At 37.0% G+C, this 20,680-nt stretch overlaps 1 protein-coding gene across 6 annotated transcripts in view; it reads left to right on the top strand.

The window, feature by feature from the left end:
• The window catches only part of PARP8 (poly(ADP-ribose) polymerase family member 8), a 178,323-nt gene that overhangs the window by 115,038 nt on the left and 42,605 nt on the right, over positions 1-20,680 (top strand). For all 6 annotated transcript variants that reach the window (XM_045079542.1, XM_045079543.1, XM_004737907.2 and 3 more), the window contains 6 exons: positions 430-520; positions 6,628-6,694; positions 13,763-13,888; positions 14,316-14,880; positions 16,484-16,534; positions 16,642-16,737. In XM_045079542.1, the coding sequence (XP_044935477.1) occupies positions 430-520; positions 6,628-6,694; positions 13,763-13,888; positions 14,316-14,880; positions 16,484-16,534; positions 16,642-16,737 (996 nt within the window). The remainder of the gene's footprint in view (positions 1-429; positions 521-6,627; positions 6,695-13,762; positions 13,889-14,315; positions 14,881-16,483; positions 16,535-16,641; positions 16,738-20,680) is intronic.

Consider the following 20,680-nt stretch of genomic DNA (forward strand, 5'->3'; position numbering starts at 1 on the left):
TTCAAAAACATTTATTGTTTTCTAACAGTATTGTTGGAAAAAATTAAATATTCGTTTCTCATATTACTAGTATATGCTGATTTTGTTAAAGTGGTTATAAAGAAATACAATGACTGGTTGAAGAAACACATGATATATATATTTTTACATTGGTTCTTTTAATATATTCTGAAATTTATGGGCTCTTAGTACTTCATTATTTCTTAAATTTTAACTTTAATTTTCCTATGTAGAAGGCAAAAATTAAGAATACTTTGACATTCTTCTCCAAACCAGTAGGTCGTGAGGTAATTTGTGAGACTTACTGATTTTTGTATTTCTTCAAAGTAAATTAAAAAAAAAAAAAAGAGTTTCATTTTGAAAAAAAAAAAAAAAGAAAGAAATCAAGAACTCCATAAAATTAATTCATCTTTTAATATATTTGCACAGGAGGAGATTGCTGTGGCTTGGGAAGTGATTCGAACAGAACCTATAATTGTCCGACTACACTGTTCACTTACACAGTATTTAAATGGCCCAGGTTAGTTTTATTTCTGTGTTTATTATTTTGAATATGAATTAGTTGTGCATTGTGCACTCAACAGAATATTCATTTGGTAATTCTGAGCATAATTGCAGCTATCTTGATAATAGTATTTAAATATACTTGCATCCTAACAAAGATGGTTTATTGCCAGTGTAACTTTTTTTTTTTTAAGATTTTATTTATTTATTTGACAGAGAGAGAGAGAGAGACAGTAAGAGAGGGAACACAAGCAGGGAGAGTAGGAGCAGGAGAAGCAGGCTTCCCGCCTAGCAGAGAGCCAGATGTGGGTCTCGATCCCAGGACCCTGGGATCATGACCTGAGCCAAAGGCATCTAGACACTCAACCGACTGAGCCACTCAGGCGCCCCTGCCAGTATAACTTATGGAAACAAAAACATACAACATTTAGTTGTATAGATTTCAGAAGTTGACAAGTTGCTGTGAAACAAGCAAATAAAACCTAAAAGAGAACTTTGCTTATAGTAGGGGCTCAGAGGGTGTATTTTGGGTTATCCTTAGATTTAATTATTTATGTTTCTGATTCTAGGATTCCATTTTAATGTTTACTTATCCCACCTTTGATTACTGATGAATTTAGCCTAACTATAAATACAACATACTTCTATTTTTGAAAATGGAAATCTTAGTAATATTTTTGTTTTCCACTGTCTTAAAGGATGATTTTGTTATATCTCAAGTGATAGTTATTTACAACAGATACACATGCGTGCAGGCCCACATGCACACGCACACATACACTGTATCTACTCATTTTGCTCCAGTTGCATACTGCTGAATAACAAAGCACCCCCAGACTTAGTGGCTTAAAACCACCACTTACCATCTCTAACCGTTCTTCGAGCTCAGATGAGCAGTTTTTGCTTGGAGTCACCCATGCCTTTGAAGTCAGATGGTAGGTAGAGCATATGTCGACTAAAGGCTCTGCTAGGTCTGATGCTCAAGGTGCAGAACTTTGGGGTAGCAGTGGATGTGTGTGTCATCTTGGAGCTCAGCTGCGGCCTCTTAACTTGAGTGTTGATCTTACACATGGCCTCTTCATGTGGCTTCGGGTTTCTTGTAGCATGGGTACTGGAGTCTGGAAGCAAGTGTTGCAAGAGACAGGCTGTGGATGCCGCCTGGAAAAAGGCACAGTGAATCTTCCACTACATTGTATTGTTCAAAGCAGTTGGAAAACCCACCCAGAATCAAGGGATGTGGATATCGACAGCACCTCTTGAAGTCATGGCCATCTTCACACATCCTTTACTGTGATGTTGGCACGTCTTTCTTTAGGCATATTAAGAAACTTATGTCTACAATTAGCTTTTACACGAGAAAAATCCCTGACCTTCCAAGCTGATGAAATACATAGAAAGGGTGCCTGAGTGGCTCAGTTGGTTAAGCGACTGCCTTCAGCTGAGGTCATGATCTTAAGAGTCCTGGGATTGAGTCCCACATCGAGTTCTCTTCAGACTTCTTCAACTTCATTCATCTTCTCTCCCTCACTCCCCCTGAACTGCTCCAACCAGCTCCCCCTCCTGCTCAGCAGAGAGTCTGCTTCTCCAGCTGACCTCTCTTCCTCTCATGCTCTCTCTCTCTCTCTCTCAAATAAATAAAATCTTTTAAAAAAAAAAGAAAAAAATACGTAGGAAAATTTCTTATTTTGAAAAAGTTTCTGTTGAGTCACCTCTTTTCTATTTTTGTATAATGATTTCTACTTAAATAATCAACTCTTAATATAAAAGCATATGATTTAATGCCAGGCAGAGACAACTAGATGTTACATATTTTTACTGTGATTATTTCAAATGTATAGAAATGCAATAAAAAAGAAAAAGAATTACTCATAATCCCTCTATAGTGAGAAACCTGCAAATAGTTTGGTGTTTCTCTTTCCTGTGCACGCTTGGCTCATTTTCATAAAGTTGACATTGAACTGCGTAGTTTATGTACCTTATTATTATGTCATGAGACTGTTCTCAAGTCATTAAATATTCTGAAATGGAATAATTTTTAATATCTGCACAATATTCCAGCTTATAGGTATATGTGTTTTTGCTGTTCCCCCAAATACCGTGCTGTATGGTTAATTATTTTTCTTTCTTTAGGGATTTGATATGTGATCATTTGGTTTTATTCTGTTTGTGGTTAAAAGAAAGAGCAGCTCTTATGTTTGAACTTTTTTTTTTTTTTTTTTTTTTTTTTAAATTATCAGGGTTAGGAACAAAATTGGGTCAGTTCATTTCTACTCACACTACTCCATCTGTGTGAGATGAGAATGTGGCATGCTTTTATGTAATCTTACCACTGTTACTCATTTTTGAAATATAATCTTGAATTTTAGGCAGAGATTTTCCTTCTCAATGTCTCTTTAAAGATTTGCTATATTTTCATAAATATATATTTATTTACTACATTTGCATAACAAAATTTTTTTGGGGTAAATGTTCTAATAATTATATTCCAATTCACATTTAGATGATTTTATTATTTGGTACACCTTCTTTGGTATTACAATTCATCCATAATTTAGTCCTTCTGTTTTCATTTCTATTGGTTGATTTGCCTACCTAATAGTTTATAAACCAAGGAAACATGAGGATTCTTCTTTTTTTCAAACCTCAGAATGACTCTGATTTTGTGAATGAGACAAACTTGGCCAACCATAAGTTTATTGGGTCATAATAGTTCCCCCTCAAAAAAAAGGTAAAAATACTTTAGAAACCTCTGCTAGCTTGTGTCTGAAGTGTTTTAATTTTGTTCATTTGTAAGACATCTACTTTGGTGTTGCTTGTGTTTTGTTATGTGTACTTATTGGGCTATTTTTTCCCTTTTTTTCCTTACTATTACCTTTTATGTATTTATTTTTAGTGGTACCCTTTGGTCTTAATTCACCTCAAACAAGTTTTATGAATAATCCAAGGTTGAAACTGACCTAGTTAACAGCTGTTTTTGAAAAAATTCATTGCTAGGTTTTGGAAATGTATGAATAATACTTATTTGAGCTGTAATATTTGATCAGGGCTAATCTGACAAAATATCTGTAAGTGAACAGGAATGATAAGAATTAAAGAAATACACCTCCTTATCCACTTTAATATTAAAGATAAGGACTATTTTCCTTGTATATGAGGAAATACATTTTAAATAAAAAGACATGATTTTTCTTATTATGTATTTTTTCAGAATTGCTCTTGTATAAGCCTAGTTTCTGATTTGAAGGGCAAGGCTGCTTTCAGTTTAATGCGATAAACAGCCAACATTATTAAAAATGTTTTTCTGTACAAATCATCTCATCATTGGTACTGTACATGTATGTGATGAATGTTAGGATCATTTCCAAGTATCTTAAGCATCCCTCACTTACTGCCTTCCCAACCTACGTTATATGAAAGACTAGGAAAAATCGAGTAACCATCACCTTTTTTAAAACATGAAAATGTTTCTGTAGTGCATTCTGTCAAGTTCTTCCTCAGTCTGTTGTCCCTAAAACTGAACCCTCTTGGGGAATTATTTGGTTATTTTAAGGTAACTCTTAAATAGATTTAGGAAGGATAGACATTTTTATTCCTTTAAAGGAAGGCTTGTTTGTTGTTTTTAGTTTTAGGTATCAGTACCGTTCTGTGTTTTTTGTTTTCTGTTTTTCTGCATGAGGTCAGTAATTTTAGCTAAATTTATTCATGAGTACTTGTTAGTTTAATGGGACTTTTATATTCCAGTTTATTTTCTAACTGATCATTAGTTATCAGAAAGCTATTACTTGAGGAAATTTTTATAAAAATTGGGTGCCTGGTGGCTTAGTTGGCTAAGCGTCGGACTCGATTTCTGCTCAGGTCATGGTCTCAGGGTTATGAGATTGAGCCCCGCATCAGGCTCTTCGCTGAGTGTGGAGTCTGCTTAAGATTCTCTCTCTGCCCCTTCTTCCTGCTCTCACACATACACACACACACATGCTCTCTCGCTCTATCCCTCAAAAGAATTATACAAATCTAAAACATTTTTAGATTTACAGAAAAATTGCCAAGGTAGTACTCCATGTCCCCATACACTCTGCATCCAGTTTCACTGATTATTAATATCTTCTGAATACATTCAAGTTAATTAATAGTAATAATTAATTTCATTAATTTAATAATAACACAAGTTTTATCACTTGAATCTTGGAACATTTTTGGAAGTACCATCTTATTAGCTGTTTTAGTATATTCTAAAATTTAAGTCATCCAGATTTTATACTGCTAGTTGAGTCAGTGTTTGTAACTTACATTTCCCTAGAAGATTTATCCTTTTGGTAAAATATTGATGTTTATTTTCATCAGACTGTTATTCACAGTCTAAATAAGTTTTGGTCTTTGTATCATTTATTTGTAGGAATAATTTATATATCCAGGGTAAATATTTGTGTCTATTATATCTCTTTTCTCTCCCTCTCTCTCTCTCTCTATGCATCTTATACAGTTTCTTCCAGTGATAATTTCAGTTCTTCTAGTGCATTTTGGATTTTTCTGCATTTTTAAAAAAACAGGTCCCTTTTGTTTCTCTGCTTCCATCTCCCCAGTTATTTTATTCCATCTACCTGGGAAGAAATTGTGTCTTCTTAAATCTTCTAAGAGAGCACAGCAAGTTCCACTTTTGTCATCTTTCTCTAAAAACAAAAAATAATAAGATAAAAATCTGCTGAGTTTCCAAGATGTTAGGATTTTTTATTCATTTTTGAATTTCTGTAGCCCTCGATTTGGGACAGGAGAGATTTGAGTGATGTCCACTCAGTTCCTCAGTCTGTACCCAAGGATTGGAATGCTTTTGGAAAAGGAACTGATTGATGGTTCTAGCACCAGTTTTCTTTGATGAGTGGAGTGTTTGTGTCCCAGAGTAATAGCCAACCCAGGGGGTGAGGAAATTGAGGGTGCCAATTTGGTTTCCAGTGTGGGACATGTGTGGTCTGAGAATGTCCTGTTAACAAGATGGTTTACCACCTCCACCGATCCAGACCACAGCATCTCTTGCCAATTACTTTAATAAGTTCCTGAATGATTTTCCTACTTCTCCCCTTGTTTTCTACAGAGATCTTATGCTGCCACACTTGTGGTCCTTCTCAGATCTCCGCTTCTAAAGGGATACCTTGTTCACTGCTCTGTGGCTCCACTGGTCTCTTTGCTCTTCCTAGAATAATGAGGCACATTTCTCCCTTAGGGGCCGTGCCATTGTGATTTCCCCTGGATAGGACACTTTTTTCTTCTGCCATGCTATCAAGTGCTGGAACATATTTTTCCCATGTAACCTTTACTCCAAGACCCTTTCCCTTCGTTATTTTCCCCCAGAACCTTTACCACCATGTGGTAGTCTATCTGTCTAGTTTTGGTTTGTCTCCTTCCACTAGACCAAGGCTTCATGGGGACAGGGATATATTTGTGTATGTGGGTTTTATTTTTTGTTTTGTTTTGTTTTTTTGCCATTCTATCTATAATGATTGGCACAGTGGACACTCAGATAGATATTCTTTAATAAACCCATGAAGAATGAATGGTGAGTGACTTTTTCAGAGATTATTAAATTCATAAACATCATAGTTATTAGCTTATAGAAATGCATGTACCTGGTAAAAACACATGACAGGTCCCCTAGTGAAAGGCAAGTCTCCTATATCTCATCATCTACTGTTTTATTGCAAAAAGAAAAAAAAGAGTGTGTTGTTCATACAAACATGCCTCTTCCACTTAAAGAATCATGTACAAACTATCCTACATATTGCTATTTACACTTACATATTTTTTGGCGATTCTTCATCATTATACATATGATACTCTTATATGCACGTATGTTATATGTTAGTGTATGGTATCTAATGACCAAGAATGATCTCCAAAATCTATATATATATATGAAGCATAAATAGCAATGTTATAGGACTGGTGTATGCTATTTTAAAATATGTATGTGGGTATAAATATGTTTTACATACTATATAATATGTAAATGTATAATATATTTATGTATGTGTACATAATGTACTGTATCATATATATTCCTTTTTGGTCTTTTCCCTGTCTGATGGTTAAGTTTCAGCTCAACATTTCGACTGATTATTTTTTCCTTTGCAGTGCCCACTGTTGATGTCTTTCAGATTTCTACAAAAGAGCGATTTGGACTGGGACATCAGCTGAAGAAGTAAGTTTCCCAAGGGGGAAAAAAAAATTTCTTTGAAAAAGAATTGATTTCTCATTTTGCTCACTCTTTTCCCCTGTTTCTTATCAAAAGAGTTTTTTGAAGTGAGCCCCTCGGGAGAGGAACTCATCTGATGCCAAGAACTGCATCAGTAGTGTAGCTGGCAGAGCTCCCCGCTTGAAGCAGCCGCCATCCTTGTTTGCCTGCCCAGGTCCGGTCTCTTCCCTCCCTGCCCTTGCCTGTGGAGGCTGATCTGTGTGGGTGCAGGTTCTAATGTGTCGCTGTGGCTATAGGTGACCAACAGAGGAAGAAACAGTATAAGAAGGGAGTATTTATTGCCTTTGATTTCCACCCTAAGAGGTCACCTTGAGTTGACTTGTCCTTCAAATGAAGCTTTCTTCTCTGCTCTAGGCCATAGCCTATGCATAACTCTCTTTCTTATTGGGTTCGTTACAGTTTCCCTCTGCTTGTTCTTGGGGCCTAGAGGTGGTAACAGTCAACAGCCACTGGCCCTGGCTGACTGTACTGTGCTTAGCTCCTCTGCTTACACTCTTAAAATGATCATTCCTTTTTCAAATAAACCCTTTATTTCCTCTTTGGACCTTTTCTAATGCAATGATTGAATTTATATTTTATGAGCATAAAATTACTCAAGTCAAAATGACTTGTAAAACTTGGTAGCGTATAGTTAAAATTAAATTTAGTAAATCCTATGCTATATACATCAGCTATAAAAATTTGTATTACTGGGACTTCTGGGTGGTTCAGTCGGCTAAGTGTCTGCCTTCGTCTCAGGTCATGATCCCGGGGTCCTGGGATTGAGTCCTACATCAGGCTCCCTGCTCAGCAGGGAGTCTGCTTCTCCCTCTGCCTGCTGCTCCCCCTGCTTGTGCTCTCTCTCTCTGTCTCACAAATAAATAAGTAAAATCTTAAAAAAAAAAAAAAAAAGAATTTGTATTACTGGAGAATTCCTAAAGGATTATTTATTCTTCTGAATATACAAATTTTACTTCAATTTAAATTTATCATTAGATTATTATATATTTAAACACATGGTTTGCACCCTCCACGATGATTCAGTTCATGCATTCACCTGTATTTTAATGAATTTTAATTGGGCATCAGACATTAGTCTTTATTGAGCAATGTTCTAAGAGAAAGTACTTTGAAACTTTTTATTTCATTTACTACATAGGGAATGTATTGCAGTCATTTTACTTGAGATTATTATGTAAGAGAAGCTTGTGTGTGTTATAAAGGGTTGTATATATTATGTAGCTCTAGAATTGTCTTAAGTTTTTATGACTTGACATTGTGCAAATATGAGTTATATGTGGATCACATTTGAAAGGAAATTAAGATATGGTAGTATTCTTGCAAATTCCCAGTGTTGGGTTTAAATATGAATATATAAAAATTAGATAATAAACCCTTAATGTTTTGAATTGCACATCTCTAAAACTAAATTTACAACATATGTTTAGCACATTGTAGAATGCCATGTGGCTTCTTTATAAGCACTTAAAAATTTTCTTATTGATGGCTGCATAGTATTCCATTGTGTATATATACCACATCTTCTTGATCCATTCATCTGTTGATGATCTCCCTGATATGAGGAAGTGGTGATGCAACATGGAGGCTTAAGTGGGTAGAAGAATAAATGAAACAAGATGGGATTGGGAGGGAGACAAACCATAAGTGACTCTTAATCTCACAAAACAAACTGAGGGTTGCCGGGGGGAGGGGGTTTGGGAGAAGGGGGTGGGATTATGGACATTGGGGAGGGTATGTGATTTGGTGAGTGCTGTGAAGTGTGTAAACCTGGTGATTCACAGACCTGTACCCCTGGGGATAAAAATATATGTTTATAAAAATAAAAAAATTAAAAAAAAAAAAAAATTTTCTTATTTTTCTGCACTAGGATTAAGTGTGCTTTTCCAGTGGAATTGGTTTTTTTGTTTGTTTTGTTTTTTGAAGATATTATTTATTTATTTGAGAGAGAGAGAGCCTGAGCAGAGTGAGAGGCAGAAGGAGAAAGCAGACTCCCCGCTGAGGTGGGAGCCCAACCTGGGGTCTGATCTCAGGACGCACAGATCATGACATGAGCCAAAGGCAGATGCTTCACGGACTGAGCCCCTCTCAGGTGCTGCTGGTTTTGTTTTCTTAATTGGATTTTGTTTTCTGTGTTGAGCTAATATCTTACAGATCTTGGAGCTAAGCATAGTGCCTGCCTCTATGTTATGCCATCCAAGTTGATTACCACCATACCTTGGCACATCTTCTGTATTTTTTTCCCCTCCTGTGATGTTTTTTACCCTCACCCAATTTTCTTCCTTGTTTTTAATTTTTTTTCCTAATTAAATAACTTAAAAGGGCATTTTTAGGTTCACAGCAAAACTGAGAACAAGATACAGAAATCTCCCATATACTTCCTATCCCCACATATGCGTAGGCTTCCAGCTATCAATGTGTCTTACCAGAAAGATAACATTTGTTAGATGATGTTAATGTTGATGAATGTACATTGATACCTATCATCCAAAGTCCATAGTTTTACTTTATGTACTTTTTTAGCCACTTAACTTTTTTTTTTTTTAAAGTGAAATGAAGTAGGTCCAGATGAGCCAAGAATGGCAAAAACACAGAAATCTTGGAATATGTAACTTTCTGCCTTTTAATGATGTCTGAGTATGTTGTTTGGACTCAGAAAAAGAAATGATGTGTATAATTCTAACTCTGAGAAATTAAGGAAAGCTGTGTTCTGTATTCATTGTTTAATCGCTTTATAGAATATGTAACATTTCATTAATATTTCCATCTAAATGTTTAACATATTAAAAAGGTTAATTACTTCTAAGGGTAAATTTTAGTTCTATGGACAGTTTAGTATACAGGCTAGAACTTTTTCTTAATAGATTCCTATTAAATTTTAATCTTAATTTATTTTTCCTTAAATTATAAATAACTGGGTTTGCTGGTTATCCTTTCTAGTCTAAAATTACATGATTTCCAAAAATATGATCTCATCCTCACAGTAAGTCATAAGAGAAAACTGAAATTTTCCAGAAACATAGCAAGTTAAGAAGGCAGACTCAAAATCTAGGCCTTTTGTTATCACTACTCTGGTTTGTTTTCAGCAAATAAGAAACACTCATTAAACTTTTCCTGTGATTCTTTATCTGGTGTGTTTCTGGCTACTAGACGGGCTTAATAACGATTGCAGGAACAAATGCATACACAGTGCTTATTGTATGTGAAGTGCTATTCTAAGCACTTTATGTACATTAACTCACTGGATCTTGACCACAGTGCTATCCAGCAGGTGCTGTTACTATCCACATTTCCTAGATGATGAAACCGAGACCCAGAGAGATTAAGCAGGGTGCTAAGGTCACAGTGAGAAAGTGGCAGAGCCAGAATCTGACCTCAGATCAATACTTTTGACCCATCCACCAACCTGCTTCTCATATAATCATAGGAATCCCTTTGCTTTATTTAAGACTTGGGATATGTTTTTGGCACTGAATGAATATTGGGAGAACATGAAGGCATTAAAAGAGCCCGAAAGAAAAAAATAAGTATTGACCCAAAACAGATGTAGTATAGTGGTCAGCCTCATATAAAGTATCTATCATTCAAAGGCTAAATATGGCATAGGCCATGGAAATATTCATCTTTTTTTAAAACAGTGAATAGTTAAGTGCAAGTTTTTTTTTTTAAATGAAATTAAATTTAATTTTTTTCAGTGCTCCAAAATTCATTGTTTATGCACCACACCCAGGGTTCCATGCAGTATGTGCCCTCCTTACTACCCACCACCAGGCTCTTAAATGATATATGACTTGATGCTGAATTTGCATCAATCAAACTTAAGTTGTTTTTAAAAGGAAAAAACAAAAAGCCTTGCAAATCTCCAGGATTGCCTTAAATACAAACAAACATAAAATTAGGTATAAATTCTTCATCTGTTGAGTTTGCATTTATAAAATGAAATACAATGTATAACTGAAGTGCAAATTAAAATAAAAGTCAGATTTCAATTGTCAAATGAGTACGTTCATTTGATTTGATGCATAATGCAATCTCACTGAAGCTGTTAGACCACTACAGGTTGAATATAGTGCTGGCTCCTCCAGTGCATATTCCTTTTGAAATCAGCATGAAGAAAAGCATAGCTTAGCCCACATATACTCCCTTTTCTTTGTTGGAACTACCTTTGTTGAAACAGCTGACTATGACATCGTCTTGTGTAGTTGATCTTTGACAATGGCAACTGTAGTAACTCTTCACAGTGCCGGCATAATAGTAAACACAAACACCGGTGGGAGCATTAAAATCTCTGGATGGCTCTCAGGTATCAAGAGGTGACTTTAGACCACATGTGTTCCTATGTATATTTCACATTACCATGGACGCTGAACACAACATTAACTGTGTTACAGGACAGTTGACTCCACCTTTTGAATCCAAGAACATCTAGGGGTTTTGGGGTCCAAGTTGAGGAGCTATTGGTTTCAGATGCTGAGGTCACACTTTGGAATGCTAATGCAATACAAAGTTGGAACAACTTTAGCTATAGTTATTTTTTATTTATTTATTTTTTTGTTCCAGTTCATCTATCAAGAATTAGAAAAGCACTTGTTAGGTTTCTTATGGAACAGTATATAGGAATGGCAATTTTCTTATAGGAGAAAAAGAATCTGAATCTGCTTGGTATGAAGAGTGGTATCACTTGGGGATTTCAGGTTAGGTACAGGGACAAATGAAGACCCTAATATTACTGTTAAACTTAAATCATGCTGAAATCTTGGGTGAAAAAAATCTTCAAAAGTAAAGTGTTAAATTAAAAAAAAAAAAAAATTCCATTAGCCTGAGCTTGAAGGTGAATTTACTGAAGACCACATCATTGAGTGCAGTTTTAACCCCTTCTTCCTCACTACCTCTCTAGCTGAAAAGGCCCCCAAATATTCCAGAAATGCCTTTCTTCTGAACTCATCTAAGCTCACTGACTAAAGGCTGGAGTACTAAGTCGAGGTTGTACTTTCTAGTTATTGATGATAATTTGATAGAAACTGAGGATCTTGAGAAATAGATAATGGTCTTCGTGCTAAGAGTCACACCTGTTTGAGTAGCATATGTTAGCATCAGTCAGTCTGTACTGGATAACATAGGTGTTATGGTTTTGCCACTTATTAACCAGGCTAAATTGGGAAGATTTATGTCTTTAACCTTATTTGTGAAATGTGTAGAATAATAGCTCCCTGAGGGTGTTGAGAGTTAAAAGAAAAAAAAAAATCTGTTATAAGCATTACCCCTTGGTGTATTATAAATGGTAAGTATTGGTACCAATTATTTTTTTTTTGTTTATATATAACAATAAATGCTCCAAAAGCAATAAACTGCTCCAAAAGCAATCTGTGTCAGAAATAACTTGAGAAGAACATAAAAAGCAGACAATGCTGAATTGACTTTTGAAAGAAAATCAGAATATTGGGGGCGCCTGGGTGGCTCAGTGGGTTAAGCCGCTGCCTTCGGCTCAGGTCATGGTCCTGGAGTCCTGGGATCGAGCCCCGCATCGGGCTCTCTGCTTGGCGGGGAGCCTGCTTCCTCCTCTCTCTCTGCCTGCTTGTGATCTCTCTCTGTCAAATAACTAAATAAAATCTTAAAAAAAAAAAAAAAAGAAAACAGAATATTTAATTTATTGTATACAGAATGCTTAATTGTAAAATTTCACACTTGAATCTCAGCCTTCATGGACCCTCTGCCCTTGCCACTTGAATCCCAGGTTCAAGGATCTGAGAAGCTGTCGCATTCAGGGACCCTTCTCAGAAAACAATGCTGTGACAGAGTCTGAGATGATGTTCCAGAATTCTTTGCTACAAAAACAGTGATGTGCTGTGGTCTTGACTTAGAAAATACTGAGATCAGGAGTTATCAAATTCCTGCTTTATGATGGTCACTAAAGGCTTTTTTAGAGTCACACAATTTATTTTTATTTTTTTAAAGATTTACTTGCTGTTTTAGAGAGTGTGAGCATGCATATGCAGGAAGGGGAGGGGCAGAGGGTGAGAGAGAGAGAGAAAATCTCAAGCCAACTCCGTGCTCCCACCCCAGGCTCAATCTCATGACCCTGAGATCATGACCTGAGCTGAAACCAAGAGTTGGTCACTTACCTGACTGAGCCACCCAGGCCCCCCAAGACATACAGTTTAGTTTTTTGTTTGTTTGCTTGCTTTTTTTTTTTTTAAACAGTGTATTTTAAAGTGAATGGGCTGTGCAGAGAGAGAAAATTTGCTGATTTCATATTTTGCCATAGAATCAGTTTTACGTGTTTTCCTTTTACTTAACGATTTCACGGTTTCATTTTATTTCCCTTTTCATGAAGAAAATTGCATAAGCAAATCAACTGAAAAGAAATGGACTTTACTTGTATCTTAAGTGATAAAATCATAATTACTATCAAACATTATTTCAAAACTGTGTTTCTGGCACCAGCAAAATAATTCCGAATTTGCTTTTGGCTAAAGAACTTTGGCTAAAGTTGTTTAAAGGCTGCCGTTCTAAATCTGTTTATAGCCTGTTATTTTATCAATTCTTTTTTTAAAAAGAGATATTTATTTATTTGAAAGAGAGAGTACACAAGAGAGCAGGAGCACCAGTGGCGGGGGAGGGGGAGGACAGAAGCAGAAGGAGAAGCAGTCTCCCTGCTGAGCAGGGAGCCCAATGCAGGGCTTGATCTCGGACCCTGGGACTATAACCAGAGCCGAAGACAGATGCTTAAGTGACTGAGCCATCCAGGCGTCCCTAATTTTATCACTTCTTTTATCGTTCACGTTATTAATTGTATTGCAGTAATCAATGAGTTATTAACAAAAATGCAGTAAAGTCATAGACATTTCCTACATGGGGCTTTCCTACATACGGGACAATCTCGTATGATTCGAAGTTAGAATCTCACCAATTCCCGTGCATTGATTTTCCTTCGATAAATACGCCCTCCACGTAATACGGAAATGTCCTATTAAATTCTCTTGGAACTGTGATGACAGAGTTCCTTTGGATTGACAGGATCATGCAGACATTCGTTACACAGCAGTGGAAACAGAGCAAAGACAAATCGAACTGCCTGCACAATAAGAAGCTGTCAGAGAAGAAGGTGAAATCTCCCCTGCATTTATTTTCTACCTTGCGCAGGTGGGTAGCAGATGACTTGTCGGTTGTCTTTCTCGATTCTGACCACGGGCTACTCCACAGTTAGGTCCTTCCGAGCATTCTTTAAGATGGTCTCGGCATCCACGCATGTTCTGTGTGACTTCAGAGGACGGACTAGGTCCTGTCGATTCCCTCAAAAACGTGGCTCCTCGTTTCCGCATTCGGAGGGTTTGTTTCCGTCCCACGTGGTTGCGATGGCGGCTCGGCGGTCGTGCAGACGGCGGCTCGGCGGCCGTGCAGATGGCGGCTCGGCGGCCGTGCTCGCAGTGCGCATGCTCGCACTTTCTCTTTGCGCGGGACGGGCTGTAGCTCCACGAGGCGGGCCTTGTCGCCCTGTGCGGTTGACGGAGCCTCCGCGGTGTGTCGCGCTCCCGGTTTGCCTCGTAGTAACTGCTGTTCCGTTTTCAAGGTCGCCAAGTTACCCTCCCCCCGGTTGTGGTAAAAGCAAATCCAAGCTGAAATCGGAGCAAGATGGGATCTCCAAAACGCACAAGCTGCTGCGGAGGACTTGTTCCAGCGCCGTCAAGACCGACGACGTGTGCGCCACCAAGTCTCACAGGACCTTTGGTCGCTCCCTGTCCAGCGACCCGAGGGCGGAGCAGACCGTGCCGGCAATTAAGTCGCACAAACTCTTGAACCGGCCGTGCCCCGCCGCCGTCAAGCAAGAGGACTGCCTCACCCTCAAGTCGCATAAACTGTTGACTCGGTCTTGTTCCGGAGACCCGCGGTGTGAGCACAACACCGGCTTGAAGCCCCACAAACTGTTAAGCCGATCTTACTCCAGTAATCTCAGAATGGAAGAGCTGTACGGACTGAAAAGCCACAAGCTGCTCAGCAAGTCCTACTCCGGCGCTCCCAAGTCCTCCAAGACGGAGCTTTTCAAGGAACCTAACGCAGAGGGCAGGAGGCTCTCTCTCACCTCAGGGCTTATCGGTATCTTAACCCCGTCTTCATCGTCATCTTCCCAGCCTGCTGTGCGTAACTACTTTCCTCCTGAGTTCCTCAGTGTTAGCGAAGGGGCAGGACCGCGGTGGGGGTGGGGGTGGGGTGGGGGGTTCGTTTGGGCAGGTCTGGTAGAGGGAAGAAGTGAGATGCTCGTTTTTGTTTTCATGTTTGGGAATTTACCGTGTGTTTCTTTGGGGGTGTTAACTCGGCACGCCAGACACTGGCAACCGGTACTGGCACGTGCATTTTGACTCTGGGAAAAAATAAGTAACTCTAGCTGTTGATGGACGGTCCAGTCCAAATTCCTGTCGTGGCCCTGAATGCTGCTATAACTGGAAGTCGGTCGTATCCACAAAGCTGATCCCTTTTAAGCGAGCCTGGCACTTTAATGTTTTATCAAGTAGGTTTATCTGGCCTCTAGTGCTCGTACGTCGGTAGTGGAGGACAGAGTTTGTCGAATAATTAAATTCGACAATTAAATGCCCTTCCTTTTCTGGATGAGGACATTTGCCTATGAACATAGTAACTTATGGAGAGAAGCAACCTCTACTTCTGTATCCCAGAGCTTTGCTTAAAGCTGCTTTCAGTGTCTACTTGATAAAACTGAAGTCACGTTATCCTGAAGCTTTTTGGTGGAGATGGGGCCGGGACGGTAACGGTATTCAAGCTTAAGCCCTCTGGGTGGTATTTTTACTGGGAGTCCGTCGTAGACAGCATTTACCTTTGGAGCGATCAGCATTATAAGCCGATTTCAGATAAAAGAAACAGACCTCTCTTATGTATAGTAATTATGCAAAACAATTGATAAAAATGTTGTTTTCTTCCAGTAAATGCGTGTGTGTGCTGGGGTAAGAGTGTACTTGACTCTTAACCATACATACGGATACACCTAACAGTAGATGGCATTGAAAAAAAAATAAGATACATCTTCAGAAATTTGTGCTACTCTTGTATAGCTTTATTTCTAAAATTACATTGTAAATGATACCATGAAATTATACTTGTGTTAAGAAAATGTATGTAAGTATATTGATAGTTTCAGGTGGACCCCTAAAAACCCATTTCCTATCAAAAGGAAGTGTAAAGGACACTTAGAAAATAATGTTAAAATGTTAACATAGAAAGTTTCCCATGAGAATTTCACGTAAAAAAGATAATTTCACGTATTCTGTAAAAGAAAGTGTCTTACCATCTTCCTGTATAATTAAGCCTAATACAGTACAATAGTTTAGTGGTGTACCCTCTCAGTAGCTGTCTCCTATGTCCTTGGAGGAATAATTCTCATTGTAAAATAAGATGGAAATAATCTAAATGAGGAGATGAGAGCATTTGACAGTAAGTAGTAGTGGAAATGAGCTTTTGTGATCATTTAAAAATGCCAGTCATTTTTACTAGAAGATCAAAAATTAAGAAAGCTGTTGGGTTAGCTTAGACAAGGCTTGTGGTTATAATGGCAGAAAGTGTATTATAATAAACTCTAAAATCTTGATGTCATGTTCAGTGATTTAATTCATATTACAGGTGACCCTAGATCACACACTTGTATTCACTGTTTCAAAAAGTCAAAGGCTGTAATTCATCTATTCTCTGAGTTAAAAAATTATTTTCTTCTTTTACTTTGCTTTTTTATAGCCAAATGGTGCCAAATGCATTCCAATACGAGACCGCGGCTTCCTAGTGCAGGTAAGATCCAAGCAAGCCATCCATTGCAGAAATATTTGAGCTTTTAATGGGTTTTCAAATTATCTATGAACTTGACTTCATTATTTCTCTTTATTATTTTTTTTCAGACAATTGAGTTTGCTGAACAGCGGATCCCTGTATTGAATGAATACTGTGTGGTTTGTGATGAGCCACATGTGTTTCAAAATGGCCCTATGCTTAGGGTAAGTTCTCATTGGTAGAATTTCAGTGTTGACATAGGATATAAAAGGGTTAAGATATTAAAATAAAGTATATAACTTGATTTACAGTGCATATTGTCTAATGAGCAAATTATTTAATACACACAGTGGTGTAATTTTGGCAAATGAATCACTATTTGTGAAGGAATCTGTGGAAGACAAGGTGTTTCATATTAGGAAAATATTTCCTAGTGTATTTCTTATATGTGCCTATCTATCATCTCTCTTTCCTTTCATCTATTTATATCTATCTGTCTACCTCTGTATTAATAGCAATAGATGTAGGTATAGGTGAATAGAAAGAAAAATGTAGCTATAGATGTATATATGTAAACTTATGAACAGTGTTTCTTCAAAACCACACAATTTAAGATGCTTACCAGGAGAGAAAAGAGTAGAAGTCGGAGGAGTTACACAATAGCACACAGAGAATCTGAATTTTAATGATTTCCAAAAAATGCCAGCTCACTGACACTTTTGAGGCATTACTGAGGGAGTATAGAAATAAGAATCAATGTGTATATGTTCCCACAAAAAATAAATCTTTCCATTTATTTAGATATGTAGTTTGGGAGGAATGATCTGATTTCAAGTTTTTCTATAATTTTTAAATTGAGATAAAATTCATATAACATGTGTGGGGCGCCTGGGTAGCTCAGTGGGTTAAGCCTCTGCCTTCAGCTCAAGTCATGATCCCAGAGTCCTGGGATTGAGCTCTGCATCGGGCTCTCTGCTCAGCAGGGAGCCTGCCTCCACCTCTCTCTCTGCCTACTTGTGATCTCTGTCTGTCAAATAAATAAATAAAATCTTAAAAAAAAATTCATATAACGTGATTCACTCTTTTAATGTACACAATTCAATAGTTTTTAGTTTATTCACAGTGTTGTGGAACCATTACCACTGTCTTAATTCCAGAACATTTGCATTACCCAGAAATGAAATCCATAACTGGTAGTGGTCATTTCCAATCTTCTCCCTTCATCCTCTGGCAACCATTAATCTATTTTTTGTTTCTATGAATTTGCCTATTCTGGACATTTCATATAAATGGAATCATACATTATGTGGCCTTTTGCTTTTGGCTTCTCACTTAATATAATGTTTTCAGGGTTCATCCAGGTAGCATGTATCAGTCTGTATTTGTTTGTTTTTTTGTGGGGGGGTGTAATAATATTACATTACATGGATATATGACACGCATTTTCCATTCATCATTTAATAGAATTGCTGGTACATATGCTAACTTAGTGTTTGAGAAACAATCGAACTCTTTTTTTGACAGTGGCTGTACCACTTTATTTTTCCACAAGCAGCGTACGATGGTTCCAGTTTCTCCACATCTTCTTCAACACTTGTAATACTTCTTTTTATATAGCATCTCAGTGTGTGTGAAGTGGTATTTCATTGTGGCTCAGATTTGCACTTCTCAAATGATTAGTGATTTTGAGCATTTTATTGTATGCTTATTGGCCACTTGTGCATCTATTTTGGATAAATGTCTGTTTATATTCGTTGCCTGTTTTTAACTGGATTATTTCTCTTTGTTGTTGCGTTATTAGAGTTCTGTGTGTGTGTGTGTGTGTGTTCTGAATACTAAATTTTATTAGATGTGTGATTTGCAGATATTCTCCTATTTTGTGGGTTTTCTTTTTACCTTCTTGGTAGCATCCTGTGACATACAAAAGTTTTAAATTTTAATGGAGCCCATATTTATCAGCTGAACTGTTGCCTAATCCAAGGTCACAAAGATTTACACCTATATTTTCTTTTATGTTTTATAGTTTTTGTCTTACAATTAAGTCATTGATCCTTTTTGAGTTAATTTTTGTGTATGGTGTAAGGTTGGGTTCTAAATTAATTCTTTTGTATGTAGCTATTCAGTTGGCTTAGCACTGTTAGTTGAAAAGAGCTTTCTCCATTGGATGGTTGTGGCACTTTTGTTGAAAATCATTTCACTGTAGATGTATTGGTTTATTTGGACTCTTAATTTTATTCCACTGACCTGTGTGTGTATCCTTCCATCTGTGCTACACTGTCTTGATTACTGCGGCTCTGCAGTAAGTTTGGGAAGCAAGAAGTGTGTGTTCTCTAACTTCATTTTTCTTTTATAAGGTAGTTTTCACTGTTTGGGCTCCCTTGCATTTTTATGTGAATTTTAAAGTCAGCTTGTTCATTTCTGCCAAAAAAAAAAAGAAGAAGAAGAAGAAAAAGGCAGGGAATTTTATAGGTTTGCATTTGGCTCCATAGGCCAGTTTGGGAAATATTGCTGTCTTTTAACAATTTTAACCCTTTCAATCCATGAACACAGGAAGTTTTTCCGTTTATTTGGATCTTTAAAAGTTTCTTTCTACACTATGTTGTAGTTTTCATTATTCAGGTCTTATACATCCTTTGATAAATTTATTTTTTAGTTAGTTTATTCTTGTCACTCTAATCAACATTGTACTAGAGGACATAGCCAGGGCAATTAGGTAAGAAAAAATATTAGAAGGTATTCAGATCGGAAAGGAAAAACAAAAATGATCCTCATTTGCGGATGACATGAGTGCTGTGTGCTAGACCCTGTATAGATAGATATTTTGCATATTGCTTCCTTATTTGATTTTCACAAAACTCTTGTGGTTTATGTGTTTTTTCGCTCATAGTGCAAATAGGATTAAGATCGAAAAAGATCAAAAAATTTGTTCAGCATCACCCAGCCAGTATGGGTAGAAGCTGGACTTTGAGCCTATTTCTGCCTGACTTCAAAACTGCATCATAAGTGCTTATTGAAGGCTTCCTAAGTATAAGGCACCAAGCTAGATTCTTTTGAACTTTTTAAGAGAAATTTGTCCTGTTATTGGGAATATATATTTGAAAAGACAAATTATAAAGCCTAGAAAGAGAAAGTTTTGTCAGAGCTTGTTTGCATTTCAGGATGTATTCTTTAAGAAACACGTAATAACCATCTGTGATCATGATCTTTTGTCAAAGTCTAAGACATACTTAATTTTACTTGTTTATGGGAAACATATATAAAAAATTTATCTCACTGCTCGTACACTATTCTTTGTCAGTCAGCTTTTTTTTCTCAAAGAGACACATACAATGTTACTCTGAAACCCAGATTAACTAAGGTGTTTGTTTGTTATTTTGATGTGATACATGGAAACGTGTAGTTACGATGAGAATAAGGAGAATCCTTTGGTCATTTCAGTTTATCCTTCCTTCAGAAGGTCCATTTTTATTTTGTTAGTGTTCATCTGTGGATCTTGATCTGTTGCATGATCAATGGCAATGTGATCTTCACTCCAGAAGGTTATAATAATGTTATTGATGGCACATGCTTTTTGAGTGCCTTTTATGTGATCATGTGTTCAAAGTATTTTACATGGATTATTATTTGATTTAGTCCTCTCGTGATAACCCTGTGAGATGGGTATTATTATTACCCCTGTTTTACAGATGAGGAGAACAGTTTACTATCAACGTGGCTAGTAAGTGATAGAAATGAGACTCAACCCTAGCAGATGCACCAAGGCCACAGTTCTTTATCAGGATGCTACTCTTGACTCATGTACTTGAACTGACATGTAATTCTAACATGTAAATAGATTTCACATCCTGGATATTTTCTCCTCGTGTTGTGGTCCTTGTGGTTCAGTTACTGGCAACTCATTCCTATAGTAAGTGATAGAAGTATCCTGATTGCTATCAGTATTCTCTGTGCTTGCTTCAATTTTTGTTTTACTTTAACTGTTTTATTCTGCACCAGAATTTCTTTCTAGAAGTGGAAGTGCTTTTGTAAATAATGATGTTTTCTAAGTAAGTATAGCTGGTTTTCTGCTGGTTTTATGTTGTTGCCATTCAGACTGATATCTAAGAAATCAGAAAACCTACTTGGGTTTCTTAAATAGAAAAATAAGTGACAGCTGAAATTAAATGA

The sequence above is a fragment of the Mustela putorius genome, unplaced genomic scaffold, assembly GCF_011764305.1.
Source record: "Mustela putorius furo isolate JIRA1106 unplaced genomic scaffold, ASM1176430v1.1 tig00000407_pilon_pilon_pilon, whole genome shotgun sequence".
Classification (NCBI taxonomy): domain Eukaryota; kingdom Metazoa; phylum Chordata; class Mammalia; order Carnivora; family Mustelidae; genus Mustela; species Mustela putorius.